The 25,427-nt window shown below is 37.1% G+C and overlaps 1 protein-coding gene across 11 annotated transcripts in view; it reads left to right on the top strand.

Moving 5' to 3' along the window:
• The window catches only part of ZMYM2 (zinc finger MYM-type containing 2), an 87,842-nt gene that overhangs the window by 10,819 nt on the left and 51,596 nt on the right, over positions 1–25,427 (top strand). For 6 of the 11 annotated variants that reach the window (XM_064409293.1, XM_064409285.1, XM_064409286.1 and 3 more), the window contains 6 exons: positions 6,035–6,096; positions 8,380–8,500; positions 9,622–10,490; positions 14,896–15,181; positions 18,007–18,172; positions 18,968–19,180. In XM_064409293.1, the coding sequence (XP_064265363.1) occupies positions 9,632–10,490; positions 14,896–15,181; positions 18,007–18,172; positions 18,968–19,180 (1,524 nt within the window). In that variant the 5' untranslated portion in view covers positions 6,035–6,096; positions 8,380–8,500; positions 9,622–9,631. The remainder of the gene's footprint in view (positions 1–6,034; positions 6,097–8,379; positions 8,501–9,621; positions 10,491–14,895; positions 15,182–18,006; positions 18,173–18,967; positions 19,181–25,427) is intronic. The other 5 variants (XM_064409296.1, XM_064409295.1, XM_064409291.1 and 2 more) reach the window with 5 other exon arrangements.

Here is a 25,427-nt window from a genome sequence, read left to right as displayed (position 1 = left end):
TTTTTTAATGCTAGCAAAAGCTAGGGACTTCATAGATTTGAATTCTGAGTTAATCTTCATTGCTTCATGTGGAGCAAGAGTAAGGCATATTTTTGAAATGTGTGCTGTGACCCATTGACACCAGTGGCCTGTATTCTATTACCCAGGCTTGACATCTAAATAAATTTACTATTCCCGGGTCTGTTTCTGATCTAGTCATTCAGTATTTGTTTTTCCTATTAAGTGTTGCATTTTTTAAAGTTAAGATCCATCAAATGACAACTTGACTCTTTTCATGCTGTATTAATGCCACTTTCTAGTTATTTTTCAGGATTTAACATGTCCTTTTCCTGTTTTCATATCTCTGGCATAATGTTTCTCTACTGTTTCTGTATTCCCTTTCCACTTAGCCATCTTTCAAGTCTGTTGCTGTGGTCTAGCATTGCCTGTTTTCTGAAAATAGACATACATTTGGATATAAGTAATTGATAAACATTTATAGTGGGTCCTTGGTTTTTCTGTCTTGTTTTACCTTTCTATTCCATTTATAATAAAGGACATCCTTAAGCAGCATCTTGCTGCGTGAGTAGTAGATAAAATTTACTCTCTACCACATTACACATAATGGCTTTTAAGGCTAGAAATGGTGCTGTGTTCTTGCTGATCAGTGTGTTTCCAAGATTAAACAGCCATGAAATACATAGAAAGTGTGTGGATGAGGAGAGACATGGCAGTGTGGCTGCCCTAAAACAGTGTTGGTCAACTGTATGATTTTGATTTGCCATGAATTCCTATGCCAAGTGCTGCTCATTCTTTGATGAGGAGTCTTGAGAATTACTGGTGCTTGTTTCTATTCCCTTCATAGAATTAAGTTTGAGGTTGACTCTGTATTTTGCTTCTGTTTGTGCATGCAAGGAAGCATTTCTTAGCATTCATTGAGTAGGAAGACTCAAGGAAGAAGCTGTGTTAAGCAAAATTATTCAAATATTCCTGGAAGCATCAGTTGGAAAACAGATGTCAGCATTCACATGCAACAGTGGTGGCTGCAGTTCAGTTAAGATGCTCAGAAGATAGCAGAGTTCACATTCTTTTAGTAAGGTTTAGCTGTGTGTAAGTAGTTACTCTTTTGAATAAAACTAAAGCTTACTGATTTGCTTCAAAATACTTCACTAAGTAAATCTTGCCCTTTTACTGCTTTTAGTTACTGTCTCTGTAGGATTTCAGGTCTTTTCATATGCATTTTGTTGAATTCTCTGAAATTTGCGTGACAAATACATTTTAAGTCTTACATCATGACTTTTAGTAAGCTAATTTCTTTAATCCATAAAAAAAAAAAAAAAAGGAAAGATTTAAATTTGAAGCAGCTCCAAACCTACTGGAAAATAAATTCTGAAGTAGTGTCTCAAAACTGAAGTAATGAGATATACCAGACTTTTGTAATGATGGTTCAGATGAACAGGTATACTGGATTTGGGAACTTAAACTTAATATCCTGTTCCTGAAAGCCGTTACTCATGTTCTGAAACACCAGCAATATAAATACATTGATGGGTTTGTGTTAAATATTATTCAGACTCTTTCATTAGCTTGCATAGTAATTTAAGACACTTGTTTTACTTTGGTGTTGTGAATACTTGCACTTGAGGTTAGCCCAAAATATGCAAGTATTCCTGTTGAACTCATTACCATGATTTGTGTGTGAAACTGGCAGATGAAATGGTTGAGTCATTGTGGCATTAATGTAATATCTGAGCCTTGCTTAAAGCCTTGCTTGCTTCAGATACACAACTCAGCGTGGCCAGTGGATATGCATGTTGTAAAATTCAGTCTGACCTGTTTTTAATATTCAACCTGTCACTGCTTGCTGTGTTGTTAGTGGGCACATGCATGCTGGATTGTTTTATGCAGTAGCTGCTGTCAGGGTAGAGCATTTCTGTCTGTGGCCATCAGCTTGTCATGGCTATCCCATCTGCTGAAATGATCTCTGTGATGAAGTTTAGAGCTGTGGCACCAACATTGATATGTTCAGGCACAGCTGTAGTGTTCTTGCACAAAATTTTTTTCTTTTGGGGAGCTGATCTGGCTGGAAAGGATTCCAGCAGGAAAGTCTCTTGTCTGGTTATGTGTGTGGTTGCAGAAACAGCTGTGCCACATGCTAGTGTAGCAATGAGACTGTGGATCTGGTAAATAGGCAGACCTCCAGAAGTGTTACAGTTTTTGTTAGAGATGTAAAAGTTAACAGTAAGTCAGAGCTACCATGTATCCAAGGCATATGTGAATGTAAAAAGTTAAGGGTGATGACTGAATATCCCTCAGGAAGGATATAAGGAAGAAAAAAACCCACAAACCAAAACAGCTTATGTGGTTGCCTGTGGTAAGAGTTTTATGTCTGGCGACTCAGAAGGGCCCCACAACTGCTTTGTATCTACCTTGGAGTTGTGTTCACACAAATAGGAGTCTCTCCATACACAGTATATATCATTTACTATGCCCAAATTGAGACTGTAGTAGTACCATGCAGATTTAGTTTTAAGATGGCTTAAATTACAGCCCTTTAAAAAATCTGGGCTACTTGTGTTTTTCTAGCACTTTTCACTTCTTATGTGTGGATATAGTTGGGTTACTAGCTTGCTTCAGTTGCAGTGGAAAAGTCCTACTTTTAGGTGATGTTAATTGGAGTGGTTTGCTTTGTTTTTGGGGTGAACTGTAGCATACATTCAGGCAGCCACTGGGTTGATGGTTCATACCCCAGGAAAGCTGTGGTAGGTGGGTTGCATCTGGCTGTGTAGGAAATGAGTGTTCCTGAGCTGTAGCAAGACATTAAGTTAGAAAGCTTGATAGCTGCTTTGCAGATAGTCTGTACTGAGCTTGTGATCATCAGACAAAAGGAAAGTCAAGTGATAACAAGTGATTTTCTGTAATAAGGAGAGGAACTTCAGAAAGTAGCTGAATTAAGGAATTAATTGATACTATGGTCAAATGAGTGTCAGGGTCAGGAAGTGACCATTAGAACTCGATGGCCTCACAAAACATCGGGACATGTTCATTAAGTTTCTAACCTTACACCAAAATGTTCCCTCAGCTGAAGTCAGCTTCAGAGCCATAGGCTGAAATTTGGATTTTTTGGGTAAATGGATAGAGTTTCTGTGAGGCTAGTGATAGTTCTTTTGTATGTAAGAAGATTATTATTACTCTCCTAAGTTAGGGAAATGACTGTTCTAGGCAGATAGACAATTAGGTAACTTGTTTGCAACAGGGATGTCTAGGAATAGAAGCTTTTCTGTTAAAGCTTGATTTTTCTGCAGGTGTGTATTCTGGTTTTCAGCTGGCTGGCCAAGAATTTTGTAGAGTATCCTTTGAACCATTGTGTTTAAGTCATCATTGCATTTATTTTATGTTTGCCCAATCCCTTTTTGAACTGGTTGCATTTCTAACCTCTGTAGCCTTCTACAGCAGTGACTCTCCCAATTAACAAAATGATCTCATGCACAACAGGTTATTAAAGCTTCTTAATTATTTAATTTGTCACCTTTTTGTTCTTGCAAAACACTGGACAACTCTTATAATCTGTATTTTTTTATTCTTTCAGATTTAGGATCTTCCTTGAGTTGTTTTCATTTCAAAGAGAAGTGTTTTCCATGAGTATAAATTGTTCATGTAACTCATCAGTTTTTCCATTTTTCTGAAAAGTGAGCATCTCATGATAAGCAAGATGTGTGTGTAGTATGGGGTTTTTTGGTAGTAACAAATGCACTTCGTTTTATTTGATTCTTTTTTTTTCCTCTTTGGTTGTTGATGATTGAGTAGCTTTGATGTAAAGGAGTGAGAGAGTTCCAACTGGACTCCTAAATTATGTGTATTCTTTCCCCCCCATTCATTACTTTGTATTTATCACTAGTGATTTTTCCTGCCATGCTGCTTTACAATCCGTTTGTGTTTTCTAGGAAGCACTCATTTTGGGAGTCATCTCTTTGGCTGACTTATATATGTTAATGTGTGTCATTTTATTTTGGAACCCCCGTGGTAACTTGTCTTTATTGTGGTAACAACAAGCAACACGTGATATTTTTTTCTTTAAATAATTACAAATCCCCCAAAGAACATCTTCTCAAAATCTTTATTATAGATAATTTCCACAGCAGTCTTTACTGAATATGGTGTTTGAATGCCTTTTGGAAGACTTTAGTGGGACATACCAGTTTAATCAGGGTTGGTCAAAAAGTATGTGAACCCTTCAAAAGATTTTGACAGTAGTTCTGTGAGACATTACCTTCTCATTGCAAAATTTGTGTTACTCCCCTCCCCTGTGGTTTTTTTGGGGTGTATTTATTCAGCTGTAGTTTCTACCAATTTATTTAGTGATAGAGATAGGATTGTAGTCTGAGTAATTGTTCGTGCCTTCTGCTTAAGTAATTGGTTGCAGATACTGAAATAAAAAATTGCTAACTGCCTTTGGAAATCTTAAGCGACTTCCACATGGCCCTAGTGATTTGTTCTAAAATCCTCTTGTGTTAGCCCTTTGCAACATTTTTCCTCTGACCTGACCTGTAGAAAGAGAGCTTAGATGTGATCTTCCCTGATCTTTTCTCACTGAACATCAGTGCAAAGAATTTATTCTGTGTTTTCTGGTTCAGGCTTCATGGATACTCTTTTACTTCAGGAAAGTTTTACTGATTGTAAAATTGACAAGAATTGGGATTTTAGACAAACTGTTGCTCTCACATAGGTTAGTAGCCTGTTTCTAACCAAAAGGTGTATGAAATGTATATAAAACATCCCCCCCAGTACAATTCCAGCACTTTTGTAGGTCAGAGACTTCCTGATAGTAGTCTCTGTTGGGTTTTGGAGTCTTTTTGGGCTGGTTGTATGCATGATACAGTGAGTTTTTTAAATGGCCTTCATGCTTTCAGGCTTTTTGTGCTAGCTGCTCCGTTTCTTTTCCTCCCACCAAGGTTGTTCTTTCTGAAACCAGATGTTGAAGTAATGAGGTTTTTTATATTTATTTTTTTGTTCTCCTGGGAATTTAAATATGCTTTTCTGGAGTGCTGTCTGGATAATTACACCTTGAACTATCTTGCGTGGCCCATAGTTAGACTAAGATTTGCTTTTTCTTCAGAGACTTCTCTAAGTGGTTGAAGTTGACTGTGTTGTAAAAATTTTTCCCATCAGTCAGTGGTGGATTTTACTTTTTTCCACCCTAGTTTGCACAACAGTTGTTAAAAGTAGTTAAAACAGTAGTTAAGTAGTTATGGTGAGTAATTATCTCACCATAGTGAGATAATGGGAATGAGAGTACTTTGCAGTCTCATGCTCATTATCTCACCTATGGTGTCACTGTTGAGGGGAAGTGATTGATAGTATAGCATTAATGGGCTGTTTCTCTTGCTTGGGATGTGGAATTTAAAAGTAGCCCAGTAGCTCTTGAGGTAAATAACTTAGTTATGATACTGTGTTTTCCTAGCAGAAAGTAGTATTCTTTTGCTGAGGCAAATAATTCCCTTTCTTTTTGTTCCAGTATTTGTGTCTTAGGATACTGTCTCCTAAATTTTGTTTATTTGTTCACATTTGGAGATGTCTCAGTTAGGCATTATTTCCAAAGTAGTCTTTCAAGTTTTCTTTTTGTTTTTAGGTGTAGAGCATTGACAGGGAAGCATCTGTACATGCTGGTCCTACTTTGGATGTCTGTTTCCAATGCCCCCTTTTGGTGGAACTGCAGTTTTAGCCAGATTTCAGTGACTCATTTTGATTTTTGTGGTTTTGATCCAAATGTGTACATAACTGTGACTTTGATCTTCTGTCACCTTCATTCCATGTGTTATTAATGGCACTTGGTAAAGGCATTTAAATTCCAGTTTCTGCTTTTGTTAAAGCAGAGTTGATTTTTTTTTTTGAGGCGCTCATACACCTCACCTGGGTTTCTGCAATTTGTGATAACTTTAACTCTCTTATCATTCATCCATGGAGTTGATCCTACAAGTATTACTTAATTGTGTTAAGAGCTGTAGTAGTTGTCATAATTCTAAAGTACCTACATTTTGTCTCTTATTTCTTCCAGAAATTAAGCCTTGAACAAAGCAATGGGATCGTAATTTATTTCAGCGTGAAGACTTTTAATAGGTGAGTGGTGTAGCTTAAATTAAGAGGGACACACAAGGCCTGGTTCAGGAAGGGCTGTTGAATCTTGGTAGTGCTGGTGTTTCTGTCCAGATGTGATTTTGGTGTCTGTGTACCACCACAAAGCTTTAAGCTTGTTCTTCAGCAGTATTGAACATGCATTTTCAGCAAACTAGGTCTCGCTGTTTTGTGGGTTGTTTTTTTTGTTGTTGTTGTTTGGTTGGGATTTTTTGTTTGAGGTGTTTGTTCGTTGGGTTTTTTAATAATTTGGTTTAGTTGTTGTTCAGTTGGGAGTTTGTTTTGTTAGTTAGCTGGGGTTTTTTCTGTTTCAGTTTAGTTTTTTCCCCCCAAATCTCTGCAATTCATCCAGCGATCAGTCTAATCAATCTCATGGGTTTCTAATAATTGTATTTCTATTGTAAAGCATCTTTTGCTGTTGCCTTTTTTTAGGTGTTTTTCCCTGGTTTTCCATTCTAAACATAATTTTTTTCCTAAGTCACATTTTTGGGGTAGTTTTTCATTTAGAACTACTGACTGTGACATTGCCAACGTGGTTTTTATGTTTCTCCTTGCTGTTTCTACTTTTAGAAAACAAGCTATCTCATTTTGCACATTTTATGGGTAATTTTGTTGTTGAGAGGTAGGAGCTATTTGCAGGGAAATATATGCAGATTTTGCTTATGACTTTGCACTAGTAGTTAAACACAATTTTTTTAAAATACTTAACAGTATAACTCATTAAAACCTATGAGCTTTGTGGAGAAAGTAAATAGATTTAGGCAAAAAGATATGTGTTTGGAGTCTTAACTTTGCTACATGTTGTGTGCATGTACTGTAATACAGCCCAAGTCTGTTTTCTACTAAGGATTTGTGACAATAGGAATCACAAAGGTTTTGAGTCAGGCCTGGCGTGTAGTCTTGGCATAGTCTCATTTTTCCCCTGCTCACATCTGTTCAAGTATATTTGAAACTTTATTAAAAGCTTTATATGCTTGTGATGCTTTTGTCCTCATAGAAAAAGAAAATATATAGAATAAACCTGTGAAAGTTTAAGAATTAAATTAATTCTTTTCAGCAAAATGTGAGATGCAGAAAAATGTAAAGTTATTCAGACTCAGAGGAAAAAGTAAAAGTGAAAGAGAATATTTGATTAAATTAACCTTCAGCATAACTGACTTATTTCCAGGGAGGTGCATGCCAACTACATTGATAATACAGTTTTTTTTTTGTAAGAAACCTTCTTTCATTCCAGTTCAGTGTTCCCTTTATTGTGGTTGAAATGCTGTTATATAATGGCATTTGTCTGTAATGCTAACATAGGAAGGAATTATAAGGTGGTCGCCTGCCTCTCCTCTAGGATTAATCTGGTTCACAGCTTTACTGTTTGGTCCTTGTCCTGCCCTCCCTGCTCCTGCTCAGTTAATGGTCAGCAGGGCTTGAATAGTGTACGTGTGTAGAAGAATATTTGAGCTTTATTCCTCTGGGCATTTTTACTGTCTGGGGGTTTTAAGGGAAGTCCACAAACAGTAGATAACTACACAGGTTGATGCTCTCTCTTTGAAAAATGCTGCCAAGTCTGGAAAACCTAATGACTGTTATAAAACCTGAAGAATAAATAGATGCTTGAACTTTGAACATTTTCAATCTCTTGTGAGTGATCACATGTGTTAATACAGGCTATGGATGCCTGAATCTGTGCTGAGTATCACTGCAGTGCATATACACAAGTTGAAAAATATTAGCAGTATAAGGTTTATATTGCATTGTAGGCCTGATTTTATGTCCTGTAGTTTTCATTTTATATTTTAATTTTAGCATAGTGTATTCTGCTAGAGGCAGCAAGGAGGTTGACATGATAAAAATGAAGGGGATGTAGCTGCTAAGATTTTTATTTTCAATTGCTTAGTTTACTTGAATAATTTATTTTCTTACTATTCTATTACAGATATACTTCTCAGTTTTAAGCTTGATTACTCAGTTGCAGTTATGTATATCTGTCTCTTACCAAACATGGCATATTTTTCTCCTCTGTAAAGCCTTCTGGAAGTGTAATGTGGCAGAGTAGAAGATCTCAGACAGTACTGTTGCTGCTTTATTCACAACAGGGATTGAATAGACTCACATTCTCTCTAAATGTAGGATCATAGTGCTGAAAGTCAGGTTTGAACTTTTAACTGTAAATTTAGAAGAAAGTTGGTGTAAGCAGACTGTAACATAGCTGGCAGATGATGCTTGAGATGAGGAAATAGTTTTGGGTAGCTAATGTTTGTTTTAACCCTGTTTCAGATCACAGTACTTTTGTGAAAGGCAGCAAGTTGGTACAAGAGCAGTTTCCCCACAGGAAAGAAAATAAAAGTGCTTGGAGCAACTTATTAAGGTAAACAGATTGCAGTGGATTTCTGGATGGGTAAGTATAGATGAGCAGGATATTTCTACTTCTTGCATTTACCTTCCTGTATAAAGGTTTTATAAAAAAGCACAGAAGATAGCTGCTTCTAACCTGCCACTCAGTGATGTCACAGATCAGTGTTTATTCCAAGACATACCCAAATTATAATTATGTCTGTATTTTTCTTGGAGTATTGTATCAAGATCGGTTTAACTTACTGATCTTTAGTACAGATGTCTTTTAGAGCCATCGTAGGTCTTTTAGCTTTGATTATATCCAGGTTGACTTCTATATTTTTTGATTCATGGTTGAATTGACATTTATGAAGACCAGATTCCCCCAAACTGAACAATTACTAAAAGCAAACAGATCTCCCCAGGCCAAGTAGCTGTTGGGAAGTAGCCTGAATAAACACTGCTTGCTCTTAAAAGAAATAAGATGAAGTCACTGAAAGTTGCAGGAGCGTGAGGTAATAAGTCAGGAATTCAAGTGAGCTGTCAGCTTGTAGTGGCTACAAATGAGAGGTTGCTGTCCACTTTCTGCTGCTCAATAATGTATCAATTCCTGTCAAGTGCAAGGGTTTCCTATATATCTCTTCCTTACTTACTTACTCCCTTACAGTTGTCTTGTGGCTACCTAAGAAGCTTTGGCAGTGTGAGGTTGGGGGAAAAATCAGTTAAATTTCAAAGTTGTTAACATTCCTAATAGGGCCAAAATTTAATAGGAATTCACTTTTTCTTTCTGTGTGCCTAACTCTTGATCTTGCTTTGCAGTCTAGCAAATGCAGTGTTAGAAGATAATTACTTGCTTATGTGGGGTGGGAAAGGGACTGAGAGATCAGGATAATTTAATAAATAGCACTGAAAATTCTGTTTCCTGTGTGTAAATGTGTTGATTAAACATTGTGATGTGTAGCGATTGCATATTTTTTGCTAGTATAGGATTAGAAAGTAAATGGATGTTGAGACATTCAAAAAAGAGCATAGAAAAACTTAATTTTTCTTCATATTATCTCAGGAAGGAAATAACTACTGAATTAATAGTTCCAGATTTTATCTTTAAGAACTGTTGCTGGAAAGTCGTGTCTTACTCTGAAGTTGGACGTGTTCTTTTCTTGCTTTATGTTTTTCTTCAAACAGCAGATCTGGAATGGACACGAGTCCTCTGGGAGGAGTAGACTTGTCTGAAAATACTCCTAGTCTACTAGGGAATACCACCATGGCAGCAGGTCTTGCAAATGTAGGAAATACATTTGGAGGGCCACCAAGTTCTTTAGTTTCTAGACCTAATAAATTCCAGAACTCGCCTATAGAAGATGATGACGATGTAGTTTTTATCGAACCTATACAACCTCCGCAAAATTCTACATCGCTGGTAGCAGACCAAAGGAACGCTGCATTTACATCATCTAAAAATGAAGAACTTAAAGGAAGTGATTGCAAAATGCTTCCTTCTCCAAAAGACTTAAATTCTCGAAAGGGGAGTATAAGTGAAACTATTATTATTGATGATGAAGAAGACATTGAAACAAATCAAGGACAAGAGAAGAATGCTTCCAGTTTTAATGAGCGAAGACTTCCAGAGTGTAAAAATAGAACCAACGAAATGGAATTCTCACCTTCCAGTTTTTCAAGAAGTAAGGTAAATTCAGGAATAGGTAATAGTGGTATAACCACAGAACCAGACTCAGAAATTCAGATTGCTAATGTTACTACATTAGAAACTACATTAGGTGCTATGAGCTCTGTCAGTGTCGGTCATTTAGAAAATGATGGTGACGGGCGTGACATGAACCTAATGATTACACATGTAACGTCACTGCAGAATGCCAGCTTGGGAGATGTATCTAACGGACTGCAGTCAGATAATTTTGGTGTTAATTTGCAAACATACACCCCATCTTTGACTTCACAGACCAAGACTGGTGTAGGACCTTTCAATCCTGGTAGAATGAACGTGGCTGGAGATGTATTTCAAAATGGAGAATCTGTGACTCATCATAATCCTGGTAAGTTGCAATTTTGAATTTTCCCTTAAAGTCTGAAAATAAGTCCTTAAATAAATTTATTATAGAATTTTTGATTTAAGTATTTTTTTGCAGTGACACTGCTTAGTCTTTTAGCTTAATATGTATGAAAGATCTTGATTCTCTTCATGCCCATCACTGCCTTATCTGTGACTAGAATAAGATATGCTCAGTGGCATAATACATGAGGAAATGTCTTCACCAAAAGGACTATTAAGTATTGGAACAGACTGCCCAAGAAAGTGATCTCCAACCCTGGAGATATTTAAAAGGGGTTGTAGATGTGGCACTCAGGGACATGGTTTAGTGGGAGTCCCGGGTTAATGGTTGCATTTAATGATCTTAGGCATCTTCTCCAACCTAAATGATTCTGTAATTATATATGTGGTTTGGAAGATTTCTTCTGAATCAGTGTTAATCTATTTTCCTTGAGTAGGTGCCACTTCTCCGTATGAAGCAGTAGGTGCATAACAGAGACACTTTTGTCCTATACATTAATTTAGAGTCTGATGTCCCCTGTAAGCATTGAAGTGCCTACGATGGAATGGTTTGGGTTGGAAAGGACATTTAAAGATCAGCTCATCCAGCCACCCTGCTGTGGCAGGCACATCTTTCACTGGATGAGTTTGCTCAAAGCCCCATCCAACCTGACCTGAAACACTCAGGGATGGGGCATCCATAGCTTCTCTGGATAACCTGTTTCTGTGTCTTGCCACCTTTATTGTAAAAGAATTATGTCTCATGACCAATATAAACCTACCCTCTTTCAATTTAAAGGTACTGTCTCTTGTCCTGTTACTACAGGTCTTGTTAACAAATCTCACTGCATTTTTTTCTCTAACCCTCTCTTTATATGTTGAAAGACTGCAATATGGTCTTCTCAGCCTTGTCTTCTACAGACAGAGCAATTCTCAACTCATTGCTTTTCTTCACACGAGAGGTGTTCAAGCCTTCTGTTGCTTCTTGTGACCCTCTTTTGTGCTTGCTTTAACAGGCTCATTTCTGTCTTGTACAGGGGACTTCAGAGCTAGATGCACTGTTTTGCAGGTGGGCTCTCAGCAGAGCAGAGGGACAGAATCACCACAGACTAGGATACAAGTGACTTTTTGGTCTGTAAGCACAGGTTGCTGGCTCATGTCCAGTTTTCCATCTACTGGTCCCCCACAGTCCTTCTCCGGAGGATTGCCCTCAATCCATTCAGCCCCCAGTTTGTATTGATATTGAAGATTGCCCTTGCTGACCTTGCACTTGGTCTTATTGAGCTCCGAGTTTTCCATAGGTTCATTCATCCAGGCTGTCAAGATCCTTCTGGATGGCACCCTGTCCCCTCTGGCTTATCAGTTGCACCACCCAGCTTGGTGTTCCCAGTAAACTTGCTGAGGGTCTGCTTAATCTCACTCTCTGTATTGTTGGAAAAAAAACCTAAATAGTATTAGTCCCAGTACAGACCCTTGAGGGACACTGCTTTTGATTGGTTTCCACTTGGACATTGGGCCATGAACTGTAATTCTTGGGGTCCAGTCATCCAGCCAATTCCTTATCTGTCAGATAATATATGTATCCAATTCAGCAGCAGGAACATTGTGGGGGGACCTTATGAAAGGTCTTGGGAGAGGTCCAGGTAGATTAAGTCCATGTAGATATACTTTAGAGTGGAACTTAGGTTTTGTTTCTCTCAATGGAATCTAATTTTTGTGCTTCAAAAATGCTCTAGAGAAAGAGCCAACACCTAGTAAATTGAGGATGCAGTTTACAGTTGCCCTGATGTGAACCAGGTTTTAATGCAACTGTCTGTAGATCAGCGTGTTTCAAAAGCTGCATACCTGGGTAAAATTTCAGTACTGTATTCTTCCCCACGTCTGCCCCAAGTTGTACCGACACATTCTTTTCAGCTTTTTAAAAAAACCTAAATTTTTGCAAGATGCCTCTAAAAAAAAGGTATAAATGATAATTTTATAGGGCTTTAGAGCAGGAATGAGTAAGAAGGGGAACAACCTGAAAAGCCATAGCAGTAAGAAGTAGTTAAACATGACACTGTATAGTCTCATAAAACTTGGCCATTACAGAATTGCAGGTAGGAACCTGAAGGATGAAAACATAAGGCAGGGAGGTATGAAAACTCACTAGGAATTAACTAAGGAAGTGTGATGCACCTCAGTTCAAGGGCATGAAAATTGGATTTTACAGATCCTTTGTGGAGAGCTTTAAGCAATGGAGGTAACATGGCTGAGAAGTGGGATGTGAAGAAAAGGCATAATATAAAATAGGTATCTATGAAGCTGGGATATGGAAAAAATAAAAAAAAAAGTCAAGAGATGTTATTGTTGTATGTTTATGGAAGGAAAAATGCAACAAAATATTGAGGGAGGCTATCTGAGGCCTTAAGAAAATAAGGAATAATTGAAATAACCTTAAAGAGATGTTATTATCTATCTTAATTAGGTATTAGTCATGCTGAATGTTTCAAACCTACATGAGTGGCAAACCCAAGTTTTCATGACTGGCAGTTGAGTGCTACTGGAATTACAAGCAGATGTAGCTCTGTTGCACATGCTGTGCATTCCTGATAAGAGAGGCAATGTGCTTTCACTTGAAGTCTAAAAGAAAAGAGGAAACTCTCAGAACATTTTGAGGTGTTAAAGTGCTACCAGAATATTAGTATATTTGAAGTAGTAGAAGTATAGAAAAGTTTGAAGAGGACACTTAAGTTGATTTTAATTCTAAGCACTTTGGTAGCTTGTCTTAGTTTGTAAGTAAGGATATTCACGCCTTCAAACGTAAATGCCTTTAATGCTTTTAAGACAAATGTGTTTTGTTTTGTGCCCTTTTCCCTTCACCTTTTCATTCCAGCTCTTCTGTTTACTCTCAAGCACTACAGCAGGTAAATTTCTAGCTTGTCTTAAATGCCTGAGTAGGTGGGATATCCTTGACAGCTAAAAAGTCACACCAGAAAATGATCTTTTACCTGCTAAGGAATGTATGTTGTTTCTTGTACTAACAAGTGTCTTGGAACTTTGTCCCTAAATGGGTTTTAAAGCTATGTATCAGAATATATCATTAATAGAATTCTCTGGGGAAAGAAAGGAATGCAGAAAATAGAAGGAAAGGGTTCTTTTTACTTAATGAACGATTATGCACCAAAATAATGTCCCTTAAGAATAAGGTATGGGCAGTTGCTCATGTCGGTAGGTTAATGTTTTTGTTATCTGAAGTCATAGAATTTAAAATTATCTGTCTTACATTTGGGTATTAGTTGTGTATTAGTTGTATTAAAATTCCAGAAATAATCTGACTCACTCCAGTAAACATTCAAGGCTGGGTAAGTCCCAAGGGTTGTCACAGTGTTTGGTATAACTGGCACACTATTGAAAACTTGTGCAAATGTTTTTTATCATGCAAATTTTCTTTTTCAGTTCTAATTCATGCTTAAGAAATGTATTACTAGTGGTAGTCTTCAGAAGGTAAACATTTATAAATTCTGATGATAATCACTTTAAATGAAAGTTAAAATTCCAGAGAAAAGCCTAGAAATGACATTTTATTGGGGGATTTCTTTTCTCCTCCAAAACTGTCTTCTGCTCCAGACCAAGATATGGAGCATGTAATTTAACATAGGGTGTTTATAGCTGTATTTCTTTCCAAAAAAATGTCTTGCTAACATTCTTGTTATATGAGTTACTTATGCTACAAAAGATTGGGCAAAGATAACTTTGTTCCATTGTAGTTTATTTTCCAAAAAATGCAGATGGAAGACTTGTGGAGTCTGAAACATGGGGATGTGAATCTGTGAACTGGAAGAACTTAACAAAATGTTATTTTCTAGGTTCATTGATTTCTACTGAGGAAGTTGTTTCTCTCATGAGTTTGGAAGTTCACTGCTATACAGTAGTAGTTCTCTGGCTGTGGGCTGGACTAGGAGCCAGTCCCAGGGTTTATCACCAAAGCTGGACACATTATGCTTATTAAAGCTTTAGAACAAAATAACTAAGGAAGATTTTGGATCTAAATTTGCAGTTTGTCTCAAACATTAGTTTAGAAATTCTCTGTTGTCTGTTGGTCTCTTTGTTTTTTTAATTGCAGTTTTGTTTGTCTGAAGATAAGATTGCCAGCTTGCAAACTCAGTGCAAGTGAATTGAAATCTGCAAAATCTGTCACTAGATGTAGGATGGGAGCATGCTGAAATTTGTTCATGTTCTGAAGTTTTGTAGCAGTGGAGAGTGGTACCATCAAACAGGATTTTTTACAATAAACCTGAAATTAAAATATCTTTCTTCTGTGGTCATTCCCACAGAAAAATGATTTTATGATGTTACGTCTGTGAATACTGTTCTGTACATACATATGTGTCTCTTGATTTACTTTTATGTTTGGGTTTTTTGTCTTGAAGATTCTTGGATATCCCAGTCAGCTTCCTTTCCTAGGAATCAGAAGCAACCAGGTGTGGATTCCTTGTCACCTGTAGCATCCCTTCCTAAGCAAATTTTCCAGCCTTCTCCCCAGCAACAGCCTTCTAAGCAGGTCAAAGTCACATGTGCGAACTGCAAAAAGCCTTTACAAAAGGGACAGACTGCGTATCAGCGGAAAGGATCAGCTCACCTTTTCTGCTCCACTACCTGCCTCTCATCATTTTCACACAAACCCACTCCAAAGAAACTTTGTGTCATGTGCAGAAAGTGAGTTTTTTATTTTGTTTCGCTCTAGGACCTAAATTCAGTGCTATTAAGATTCTTACGCGTGCATGAGAACTGCTCCATGAATGATATAAAATCTGATTATGAAAGTGCTTTATATAGTGTTGCTTTAGTGTTTGGAAATGTTGAATTCTTTGTGTCTAACAAAATAATATCAGCTTTTGAATTCAGAGTATGGGATGTTGTTTTATTGAAAGCCAGTACACTAAAAATAGCTGGTTTATTTTTTTTCTTAAGATAAGGTGTCCAAGTTGTGGCATGCTTTGTGACAAGACATACTTCATATATGAAGTCCTTTGTGAAAAAAGTGGACCGTGTGTTGTGTAGAAAGCACTGATTTTGATAGATGAAGATGTAAAATCAAGAGACGTTAAAAGGATGAGAAAGTCATACTTGCAAGAAGCTGGAAGAAACTTGGGAGTTCTTCCACTCTTGGTCATAGGGGGATAGGAAAAGCCTTAGACTTTCTCCATAAGTGGGGCAACTGGCAATTTTGAAGCTGAAGATTCCTTAAGTGGGCGGTACAGAGGGAATAACAAGCATAGCTAGAAGTGGCTTATTTTAAATTCTGGTTAGGTTTGACTTGCAGTTTTTCATGATTAGCTAGACTTGAAATGCCAAAGAGAAGTCTTCTGTAAGTGTGTTCTCATAGTGTTAAGTGTACAGACTGGCTGTACTGTCTTTTACTTTCAGTGTACTGCTTACTGAGCTTTTTGCACTTTTTCAGAATCTCTGTCTGCAGTGACACTGGTTAAAGGATAAATTGTTGCTGAACTAAAGGGTTGCAGTAAAGACTGCCTTTTTTATTGTGTGCTCCAGAGAGCATGGTCTTTGCTCGCTCACAGATTTAAAGTAGTAAAAACGTTTTACATGAATGTCCAGTGTGCTGGATTAATGGCTAGTATTCAGATGCAAGCTATTGGTCTTTTGCTTCCTTGGCACTCAGTAAAAATAAGCTATAGAAAACGTTGATATCCTGCATATTCATACTATGGTATCCTGAAAACCTAGAAAACATAAGATATTCTATTTTAGGTTTTTTTTTTAATCTGTGTGAAAGGTTGAATTCACTGTACCCTTCCCTCTGCAGGGCTAGTTAAAAGTAATGCTTGTTCTTTCTGTTGGCTTGTTACGTGTTTATGCACTATTTTTTTAAGACATCATCTGGTGATGATATTCAGCTAGCTGCATGATCTCTGTAAAGATGAAGATTATACCAAACTTTTCTGAGTGAAATCATGGCTAAATCCATGCTGCTTTGCCACTTCAGAGATAATTAAGTTATGTGTTGCAAGAGGCTACATGCAAAACTGCCCTAAATGAAAAGGCTTTATTTTTGAGGGATGAGGAAAACACCTTATTTCTAGCTTTTGAGGTTAAAGAAATCTTTCTGAAGTCACCTTTGGCAGTTTTTGAGGTGATGTTAGTCTTTGCTTTTCCTCCACTGTGAAGTTTTTACTCAGTCACAGTTAAACAGAAGATAGTATAGGCACTAAATTGTTCCTCTGTGGCACTGTTCCTCTGTATAACCCAACAGGAAAAGTCAAAATTGTTAGGTATTTTATTATAAATCCCTTTTCTTGCATTCTTCTAAACTCTTCTGTAACTGCAAATAGCAAGCTCCCCAGGGGAGAAGCTCTGCCTTCATTTTGCAGAACAGGAATGATAGCACTCCCTGACACAAACCTTAGTAGTTCTGCAAAGGGTAAGCCAAACTCTGTCGACTTCCCCTTGATGGAAGAAGGCAAGATTGCAAGTGTTGGTATCAGGACTGTACAAGTTAATTTTCAAGGAAGTGTCTAGGGAAACATACCTTTTTCCCTGTTTTCCCAGTGTTTTTTTACCCATCTTGATTTTAAAGCTTATAGGTATGTGGGGTGTGTGTTTTGCAACTGGTGATCCAGATGTGCACAATAATTGTTTTTAAACATTCTGCCCAATAGCATTTCCTATATGTCAATAGTAGGTTTTATACTTCTGTGGGTTTTTTGCTTAGAAGGCAAAGGAGGTGGCTTTTATTTCCTCTTCTTACTTCTTCTAATATATGGTGTGTATTAGTTTGGGACAGTGAAAGTCTCTTTGCTTAGAACAAGGTTTGTTCGATTTCAAATTACTTTCATTGATGGTTGATGGCTTAAGGTCTTAAATTGGCTCAATTACATGGACAGCTGCATGAACTGCTCAAATGCTTTGGAACTTTATAAGGGAATGATGGAATAAACTTTTGTACATTTTGAATGATAGAACTTCTATGCACATTTGTGGTAGAGTTCTAAGCTTTTTGGTTGTTTATAAGTTTGAGAAATATGAGAAAACAACTTTGTCTCTTCCTGTCATCCTGTCCTAAGATTAATACTGAAAATGTTTGAGGTACCTACAAAGACAATTTCATGCTTTTTATTATAAATCTGAATTTTTTGTATGAAACTTACATATAGCTTTTGTGTAAAAGGAAAAGCCATTGTAAAATGGCTAGTTCAAATTTGCTGTTAGTTTCTTGAAAAAATTGAGTTTGCCATAACTACATCTAATGGTGCATTGACACTGCTTAGTTCTAGAATAATTTAATGGGAAAAAATAACTCAAAGCCAAAGAAAAACATAGGGGTTTACAGAGTAAAGACTTAGTTACAGTAGTTGCAAGAATATTATCAAACGTAGTATTCATCCTGTGAATAACAACTGTACACTAAAAACTACTGTTTTAAAGCGGAAGCCTTGAAAGGAAGAATGAATCTTACAACATGTGAAATGTTCTCGTTTATATATGTAAAAACATAAGCACATATTTTTTTTTTTTTATTTCAGAGATATAACAACAATGAAAGGTACCATTGTTGCTCAAGTAGACTCAAGTGAGTCTTTCCAGGAGTTTTGCAGTACATCATGTTTATCCTTCTATGAAGATAAACAGAATCCCTCAAAAGGAGCCTTGAATAAATCAAGATGCACAATCTGTGGTAAACTAACTGAGGTCTGGTTGACTGTTTTTTGTCTTTCTCAATAATGACCTATTAATAGCTTATATACTGAAATAAGAAAACTGCAAAGAAGAAAATGTAAAATCTTCAGTATTTTGAGATATTAAAATATGCAGTTTTATGTTCACAAAGAGTAGCTGAAGGAAGAAAGTATTCCAAGAGGTTGATTTTGTTTCAGAAACTTGAACTGCTTTTTGCCGATAATGTGTTCTATTAGGCATAGAATCTTGTAATTGTAACCCAGATTTCTCACATAAAAGAATTGCTGATGAAAAAATGTCAAGATCCACTGTATTACCTATTTTTTTACTGTATATTTTGAAAGGTAATGCAGATGGTTTTAGAGATCTGTGGAATATGTGTAATTTTCAATTCTCATGAATGTATGTATTTCTCCTTGATGCTTTCTTGATTAGTGAGCCCAGCATAGTTCAGGCTGCTGCTTTACACAGCATATTGTCTGGCCAGTCTTCATATGCCAGGTGCTTCACCTGTAAATTGACTGTTTTATAAAATTGCATAAATTGGCATTCTGCCCTCATATGCAATTTCCACACCCATCCTGCTGGCCTTTCCTTCTAGGCTAAAGGGTAGATGAGTCTAAGAATGTTTTCCTAGTACTTTGGAGTCAACAGAAACATCCCTTTCTGTTTGTATATTTCATGGTCATTTCAAGTTTTTAAATAGTGAGATGGTTATTTGAATGTAAGACTTCCAGCTGGTCTGTTAGTTTCAGGCAACTTTGTGCTTGTCTAGTGATAGAATACTTTTTCATTTTTATTTTTTAGATTCGTCACGAAGTTAGCTTTAAAAATATGACTCATAAGCTGTGCAGTGACCATTGCTTCAATAGATACAGAATGGCAAATGGTTTAATAATGAATTGCTGTGAGCATTGTGGGGAGTATTTGCCCAGTAAAGGAGCTGGAAACAATGTCCTTACTATTGATGGTCAGCAGAAAAGATTCTGCTGTCAGAACTGCGTTGGTGAATACAAGCAGGTAATGACTTCTTTACCTATAAATTCAAGTTAATTAAACATTAACAATCCTTAAGTTTATCCTGGTACTAATAGCATGTTAGTTCTCCTAAGAAGACATAAGTAACAAAGACTTATAAGAATGAAATTATTGCCAGTGAGAAGAAGCTATCTGCAGTGGACATTTTACTGCTATCTCTTTTTGATGTTGCTGTAATAGCGATATGTATTCATTCTTAATGAAAGTACAATTGAAATTAAATTTTGTTAATAATTTCTGGTTATTTCTGTCGGTGGTATCTGAAGTATATTAATAGCAAGAACACCACACAGGCTTTACTGGTCCTTAAGTTATGGCTTTTTTATATAAAAACCTACTTGGATGCAGTTGAAACATTAAAAAATATGCAGAACATAACAGATTGGACATTGCTGTGAGAAGGCTCTAACTGGTTACAGTTTGGCTGTGTACTTGCACTATGTCTCATCTCCATTGTACAGTACAGGATTCAAAAAATTGTTACTGTTATCCTTCAATGTGTCAAACTTTATGCATTAATTTTATTTACTTGGTTTGCTTTTCATTTATTTTTAGGACTGTTAAGACAGTAGTAATTGAGTTTAAATATAATGCCAAATCAAGAAGTCTGATGCTGCTGTCTTTTATATTTTACAGAGCCAGCTTAGCTCTGAACTGTTGCTAATGCTGGCTAGAGGGTTTAAATGTTAATCACAGTATTTATAGTATAATAGGATAGCTCTGAAATATTAAATGTTTCAGGGGAGGATACAGAATATGGGGATTTGGGGGGTGTTATTTTTGGGTTCTTTTGCTTGGTATGTTCTGCTTTGATTTTATAGGAGTAACATTCTGACAGGGTTGTTTTACTAGAAAGAAATTTGTGTTTCTGGTTTTGAAATGCACACTTGAATATGAGAGTGGCCCCTGTGCTGCACTTTGCTTGGGGCTCATTCTTCATCTCTTCCCATTTTTAAGAAACCAATGCTCCAAGAGAAGAGGCATTGCAGTGCTATGTTGTAAAGTTTCTTTAATGTTGCATCGTGTGTGCTTGTAGTTTCTCACTGGACACTGAGCTCTGATGCTTTTGGGGATGGCTGTTCCTGTGTATGTGCTGTGTGTGAAGAGCAAAGCTGGAAATGTGTGAACAGCCTTATTGGAAACGTAACATAAGCGTTATTTTTTTGCCACAGCTGTACCAAAAGGGACAGGATAGGTTTTCAAGCTACTAAAAACATAGGCATGCCCAGAAGCCATGGAAAGACCTGAAGAAACGTTGAATACTGTCTCTTGAAGAAACAAAAATGCAGGAGATTAACTTTGAACGTGAAACATTCCCTCACAACCAGTATAACTTACAGTGCACATGGAATTATGAAGTGAATATGGAATTTTGAGGTTAAATGCTGAATTTGTACTTTAATGACAGAATATACTGTATTTTTTCACAAATCATTGTATTTTTTGTTTAGATATGTGTTTGAGAATGAGAAGAATATGGGTAGCAAGTTGTATGTTCTAGTTTAATTTGGAGAGGAGGAGCAGTTTGCAGTACCAAGGATCTTCACAAGTAGTGTCAAGTTGATGCATTATTGTGAGAAGCTTTAAAGTTGAGACACTTTGTTTTGGTTCATTCACTTTTGACAGCAAATTTTATGCAAGCAAGTTCTTAATTCCTTTATCAAAATATGTGGTACTGTGCAACTATAATAGGCTGTGAGAAGCTTAATTTGAGTGCTTGTGTGCATCTGTTTTGGAATGGTGATTAAGCCTAATTCTTAACTGGTAGATTTTAAATATTCACACAGTGTGAGGAGTTGGAGTATTATTAAGAGAAGCTCTTATGGGAAAATCCCGTGTGACCAACCAAGTGGCTTTCTTTTATGAGGTAACTACACCACTGGATAAGGGAAGGACTACAGATGTAGCTTATCTGGACTTTTGTAAAGCCTGTGACGTGGTGCCCCACAACATTCTTCTCTCCAAATTGGAAAGTGGTGGATTTAGGTGGATTGTGAATTGGTTGGATGGTAGCATCCAGAGAGTAGTGATCAATGATTCAGGGTCCAGGTAAACATTAGTGACAAGTGGTGTCCCTTGGGGGCCCATATTTGGATGGGTGTTATTTCATGTCTTCATTAAGGAATAGACAAAGGCACCAAGTGCATTCCCAGCAAGTTTTCAAATGACACCAAGCTGAGGGTGCAGTGACACACCTGAATGACGGGATGCCATCCAGGGGTACTGGACAAGCTTGAAGTGAATGCATGGGAATCTCAGCCATGTCAAAGGCTTCACAGAAGTCCAAATAAAGGACAAAGACCAAGTGCAAGGTGCTGCACATGGGTTGTGGCACCCCCCCGTGTCAACACAGGCTGGAGATGAGCAGATGGAGAGCAGCTCTGCTGAGAAGGGTTTGGGGGTGCTGATGGATGAGAGGCTGTACACGAGCTGTCAGTGTGCTCTCACATCCCAGAGAGCCAGATGTGTCCTGGGCTGCATCCAGTGGTGGGCAGCAGGGCCAGGGAGGGGATTCTGCCCCTCTGCTCTGCTCAGAGCCCACCTGCAGGGCTGCTCCAGCTCTGGGCTCCCAGCACAGGGAGCACAGGGACTGCTGGAGGGAGTACAGGGGAGGGACATCGGGATGGTCAGAGGGAGAGCCTCTCCTATGGGGAAGAACTGGGGGAGTTGGGGTTGTTAAGTCTGGAAAAGAGAAGGCTTCAGGGTGACCTAATGGTAATGGCAGCTTCCAGTAACTGAAAAGAACTTAGAGAAATGATGGAACAAGATTATTTACAAGAGCACATAGTGATGGGGTAAGGGGAAATGGGTTTAGATTTAAAAAGAGTAGGTTTAGATTAGATATTAGGGAAAGTTTTTACTGTAAAGGGTACTGAGGCACTGGAATAGGTTGCCCAGGGAACCTGTGGATGTTACATCCTTGGGAGTATCTGAGGAGCGATGGAGCCCTGAGCAGCCTGGTCCATTGGAAGGTTCCCTGACTGCGACGGGGGGATTGGAGCTGGATGATCTTCCAACCCCTAGACCATTCTGTCATTCTATGAGTACGTGAAAGTCATGAAACTATAAAAGTGGATGTTCTTCTGGTATATGCTATAGGTGTCTGAAGCTGCTCAGGACACAAATACTTGAGAATATTTAGTTGATATAATATTTAGGTTTGAAGTTTGTTTAGGTTTTTTGAGTATGTTCAAGGAGTTCTGTTGTTTTTAGAAAAGAAGTTTAAAAAAGACTTGAAAATGTCACTGACAACCCACTGAACCACAATTGGTAAATTATGGGTTGTTTTGTTCAGTTGTAACAGTTTTTTCTTAGAAATCAGTAGACCTTGCTTTAAAGGAGAACTGCTGAAGGAGAGATTTTGGGAGAGTCATTATTGCATCCTGAAATAAACTTCATGAAAGAAATGATACAGAAAAAGTTAATATCATTTGATTCCAGCATTGTGTTGTACAACTAATCATTGTGTGTCACATAAGAGTTTTAGCAAATGTTTTCTTACAAACAGCTGTAAAATAAATAGGTCTTATGAGCTTTGTATTAAGCAGTTTATATTGTAAATGTCATACACCTATTAATATTGCTATACATTTGTAGTAGTAATAAATGAAAACTCCTTATTACTTGTACTTATCTATATACTTAATCACAATTTTAAAAAATAAATATTACACTGATTTGAACACATAATTTTTCAATAACTTATCATGGACTTTTTTTCTTCTTTTCTTGGAATAAAAAATTAAACTTGTGGGTAATAAAAATTACAGTCGCTCTCAGAATGACGAGTAATTGGATTACTGCAAGTAATCCATCTGCTGCAAAGTGTGTCTTTCCTCTGGTTTAGACTGTTCCTGGCAGTAAGAAACAGTGTTCTTCCTGGTTTTTTCTCAAATGTCCTGTCACCTTTCAAGGTGATGGATGCACCTGTCTTCCTATGTACCAGTTTCAGAACCTGCTTTAAAAATGAGACATCCATAACCTTTAATACTGCATTTTGAGTCTTGATTTTCTGAGAGGTCATTGTTGTTCTTTCTTTCTTAAAACTTAAAGGGATTGCAGATCTTAGGTGTCTTTTACTATTAAAAAGTTATGACATACAAAATATTTTTAAAATACTTACAAAACAATAAATAAGCATACCATAACTAATGCTCACTGTAGCTACATGCAAGAGCAAGTTAATTTCTCTGTGATACAAAAGCCATGTGTGAAGACAGCTAAGTGCAAGTCAAAAAAGATAAAACAAAGATAAAATAATTTCTCAAAAAAAGTGACAGTCTAGATAAAATGTGAAAACAAAACTCATTGGAAGATTGGAAGTATTTAAATTTTTTAAAACCTGAAGATGACGATTACTGCTAGATTATACACTCTTGACTGTTGCACTGAGGTTCAAACTCTTCACATGTAGAGAGACAAGAGGAACTTAAAGAATGACCCTAAACAAAAAGGAAAAAAACAAACAAACCACACTAGAAGAGAATGAAATTATATCTGAACAGGAACTGACTAAAATTGTCTGATATTGTACAGATACTGAAGTACCTTGTTTTTTTGAGCAGCTATTTTCTATAGTTAAAATGTCGTATAAGCATTTAGAAAATTACTATAATGATTTATTTGAAAATTATGTACAGTAAATTGGAAGTGACCTCAAATATGCCTGCCATAAAGATGTTAACAACATGCAGCACATACCTAGGTTGCTTCAGTATTTTTGTTTCTGCTACTATTGCATGTTTTCTGTCTCTACAAAATTAGTTAACTTCCTCTTCAAAGTAATTCCCATGTTTTTGGCTTGGTTTGCTGGATTTTGGTATAGGCTTGACAGCCTTGTTTTTAGAAATAAGTGGACTGTTTCTCTGAATTTGTGACTTAGCTTGTGCAGCCAACCATACCTTTTTAATTTTGAGCTTTCCAACTCAGCTAAAGCAATGTCTCTGTCTGCTTTTAAAAATATTTTGCTTCCTTGCCTGATCAGTCCATGGTGCTCTTGATTCCACCAAGAAAGTATTTAATGCCTTCCTAGTTAAAAATGTTCCTTTACCTTTTTTACTCTGCTTCTGTAACTAAAATTCTTCTTAGAATGAGACCTGGTATTTGCTTGCTTTGGGGGCTTCTTAAAAGTGATGGTCTTCATCTACTGCCAAAAAGCAGGGGGGTGGGGAGGGTGGGTGGGAAAGCAGCTCTAGCTACTTCTTCATAGGCTTTCTGATAGCTTGGTCTGAAGTGAGACTTAATGAATGCAAGCCAAATGAGAGTTTTTCTAGTTGGAGAGGATGCTTGCAGTGCCTTTTCATTTAGTGAAAAATCTTTCAATTTATGCACTGCATAAAAGTGCATTTGGTTACTTGTTGATTAGATGAAGACATACTACTGAACATGCTTCAAGAATAACAAGGCTAGGCCGTGCCCCTAAGCTATTCACTTACAAGCAATAGGAAAAAACACCCTAGGCAGTTGTGCTTCCTTGTTTAGTTACTGCTCCTTGCCAAGGAACTGCTTTTGTGAAATTCTTGAAACTCATTTGTCTATTTTATCTCTGTGCAGGGGTTTAAGAGACTTCACTATACACAACGTGCATGTCAGTTCTGCAGCTAACAATTAATTGCTTACATAGAGTTTGTACTTAGCCTCATAAAGTGTATTGTTATTGACTGGTTTAAATGGTATGATAGAATGTCCTGCCACTTAGCACTTCAGTGGAAGCATTTGGATTTTCAGCTTTGTCCTGTCCCTGCAGTGTTGGGGTTTTTTTCTGTGCTTCTTTGCTGTTAAGAGAGAGTGTCCTTCCTGTCTTCCTTTCTATCTTGATAGTACAATGAACTACAAAATCTACCACTTCCTGCTGTTTTTACTGTTTTATAAACTCTTACTTCCAAAAGAGAAAGTACTCTTGACAAAGTCAGTAATTGTTAGAGTTGAACAGCCCACTTAGATTGAAACGTTAGAAATACTGCCTTTTTTTTTATTTCTAAATTTTGATCACTTTTAAGGAGAAGTACTGTGGTTTCAGCCAGATAAAACTGTGGTTTAATAGTGGAGTTTCTTTGTCATATAGTAAACCACTTCTGTGTAGTTCAGGTAATACTCAGTTCGATATTAAGTAATCTCCGATAATACTGTTGTCCGGTGCTATGCATGCTTCTTCAAATGGAGATGGCTAGATCCTTTTTTTCCCCATCTAAAATGGTTAAAAGACAGAAATCTTTATCAATGAAGGAAT

Source organism: Passer domesticus, chromosome 2 (assembly GCF_036417665.1).
Source record: "Passer domesticus isolate bPasDom1 chromosome 2, bPasDom1.hap1, whole genome shotgun sequence".
NCBI classification, from domain to species: domain Eukaryota; kingdom Metazoa; phylum Chordata; class Aves; order Passeriformes; family Passeridae; genus Passer; species Passer domesticus.
The sequence above is the reverse complement of the archived record's forward strand: the minus strand, read 5'-3'. Positions and strand labels throughout refer to the sequence as shown.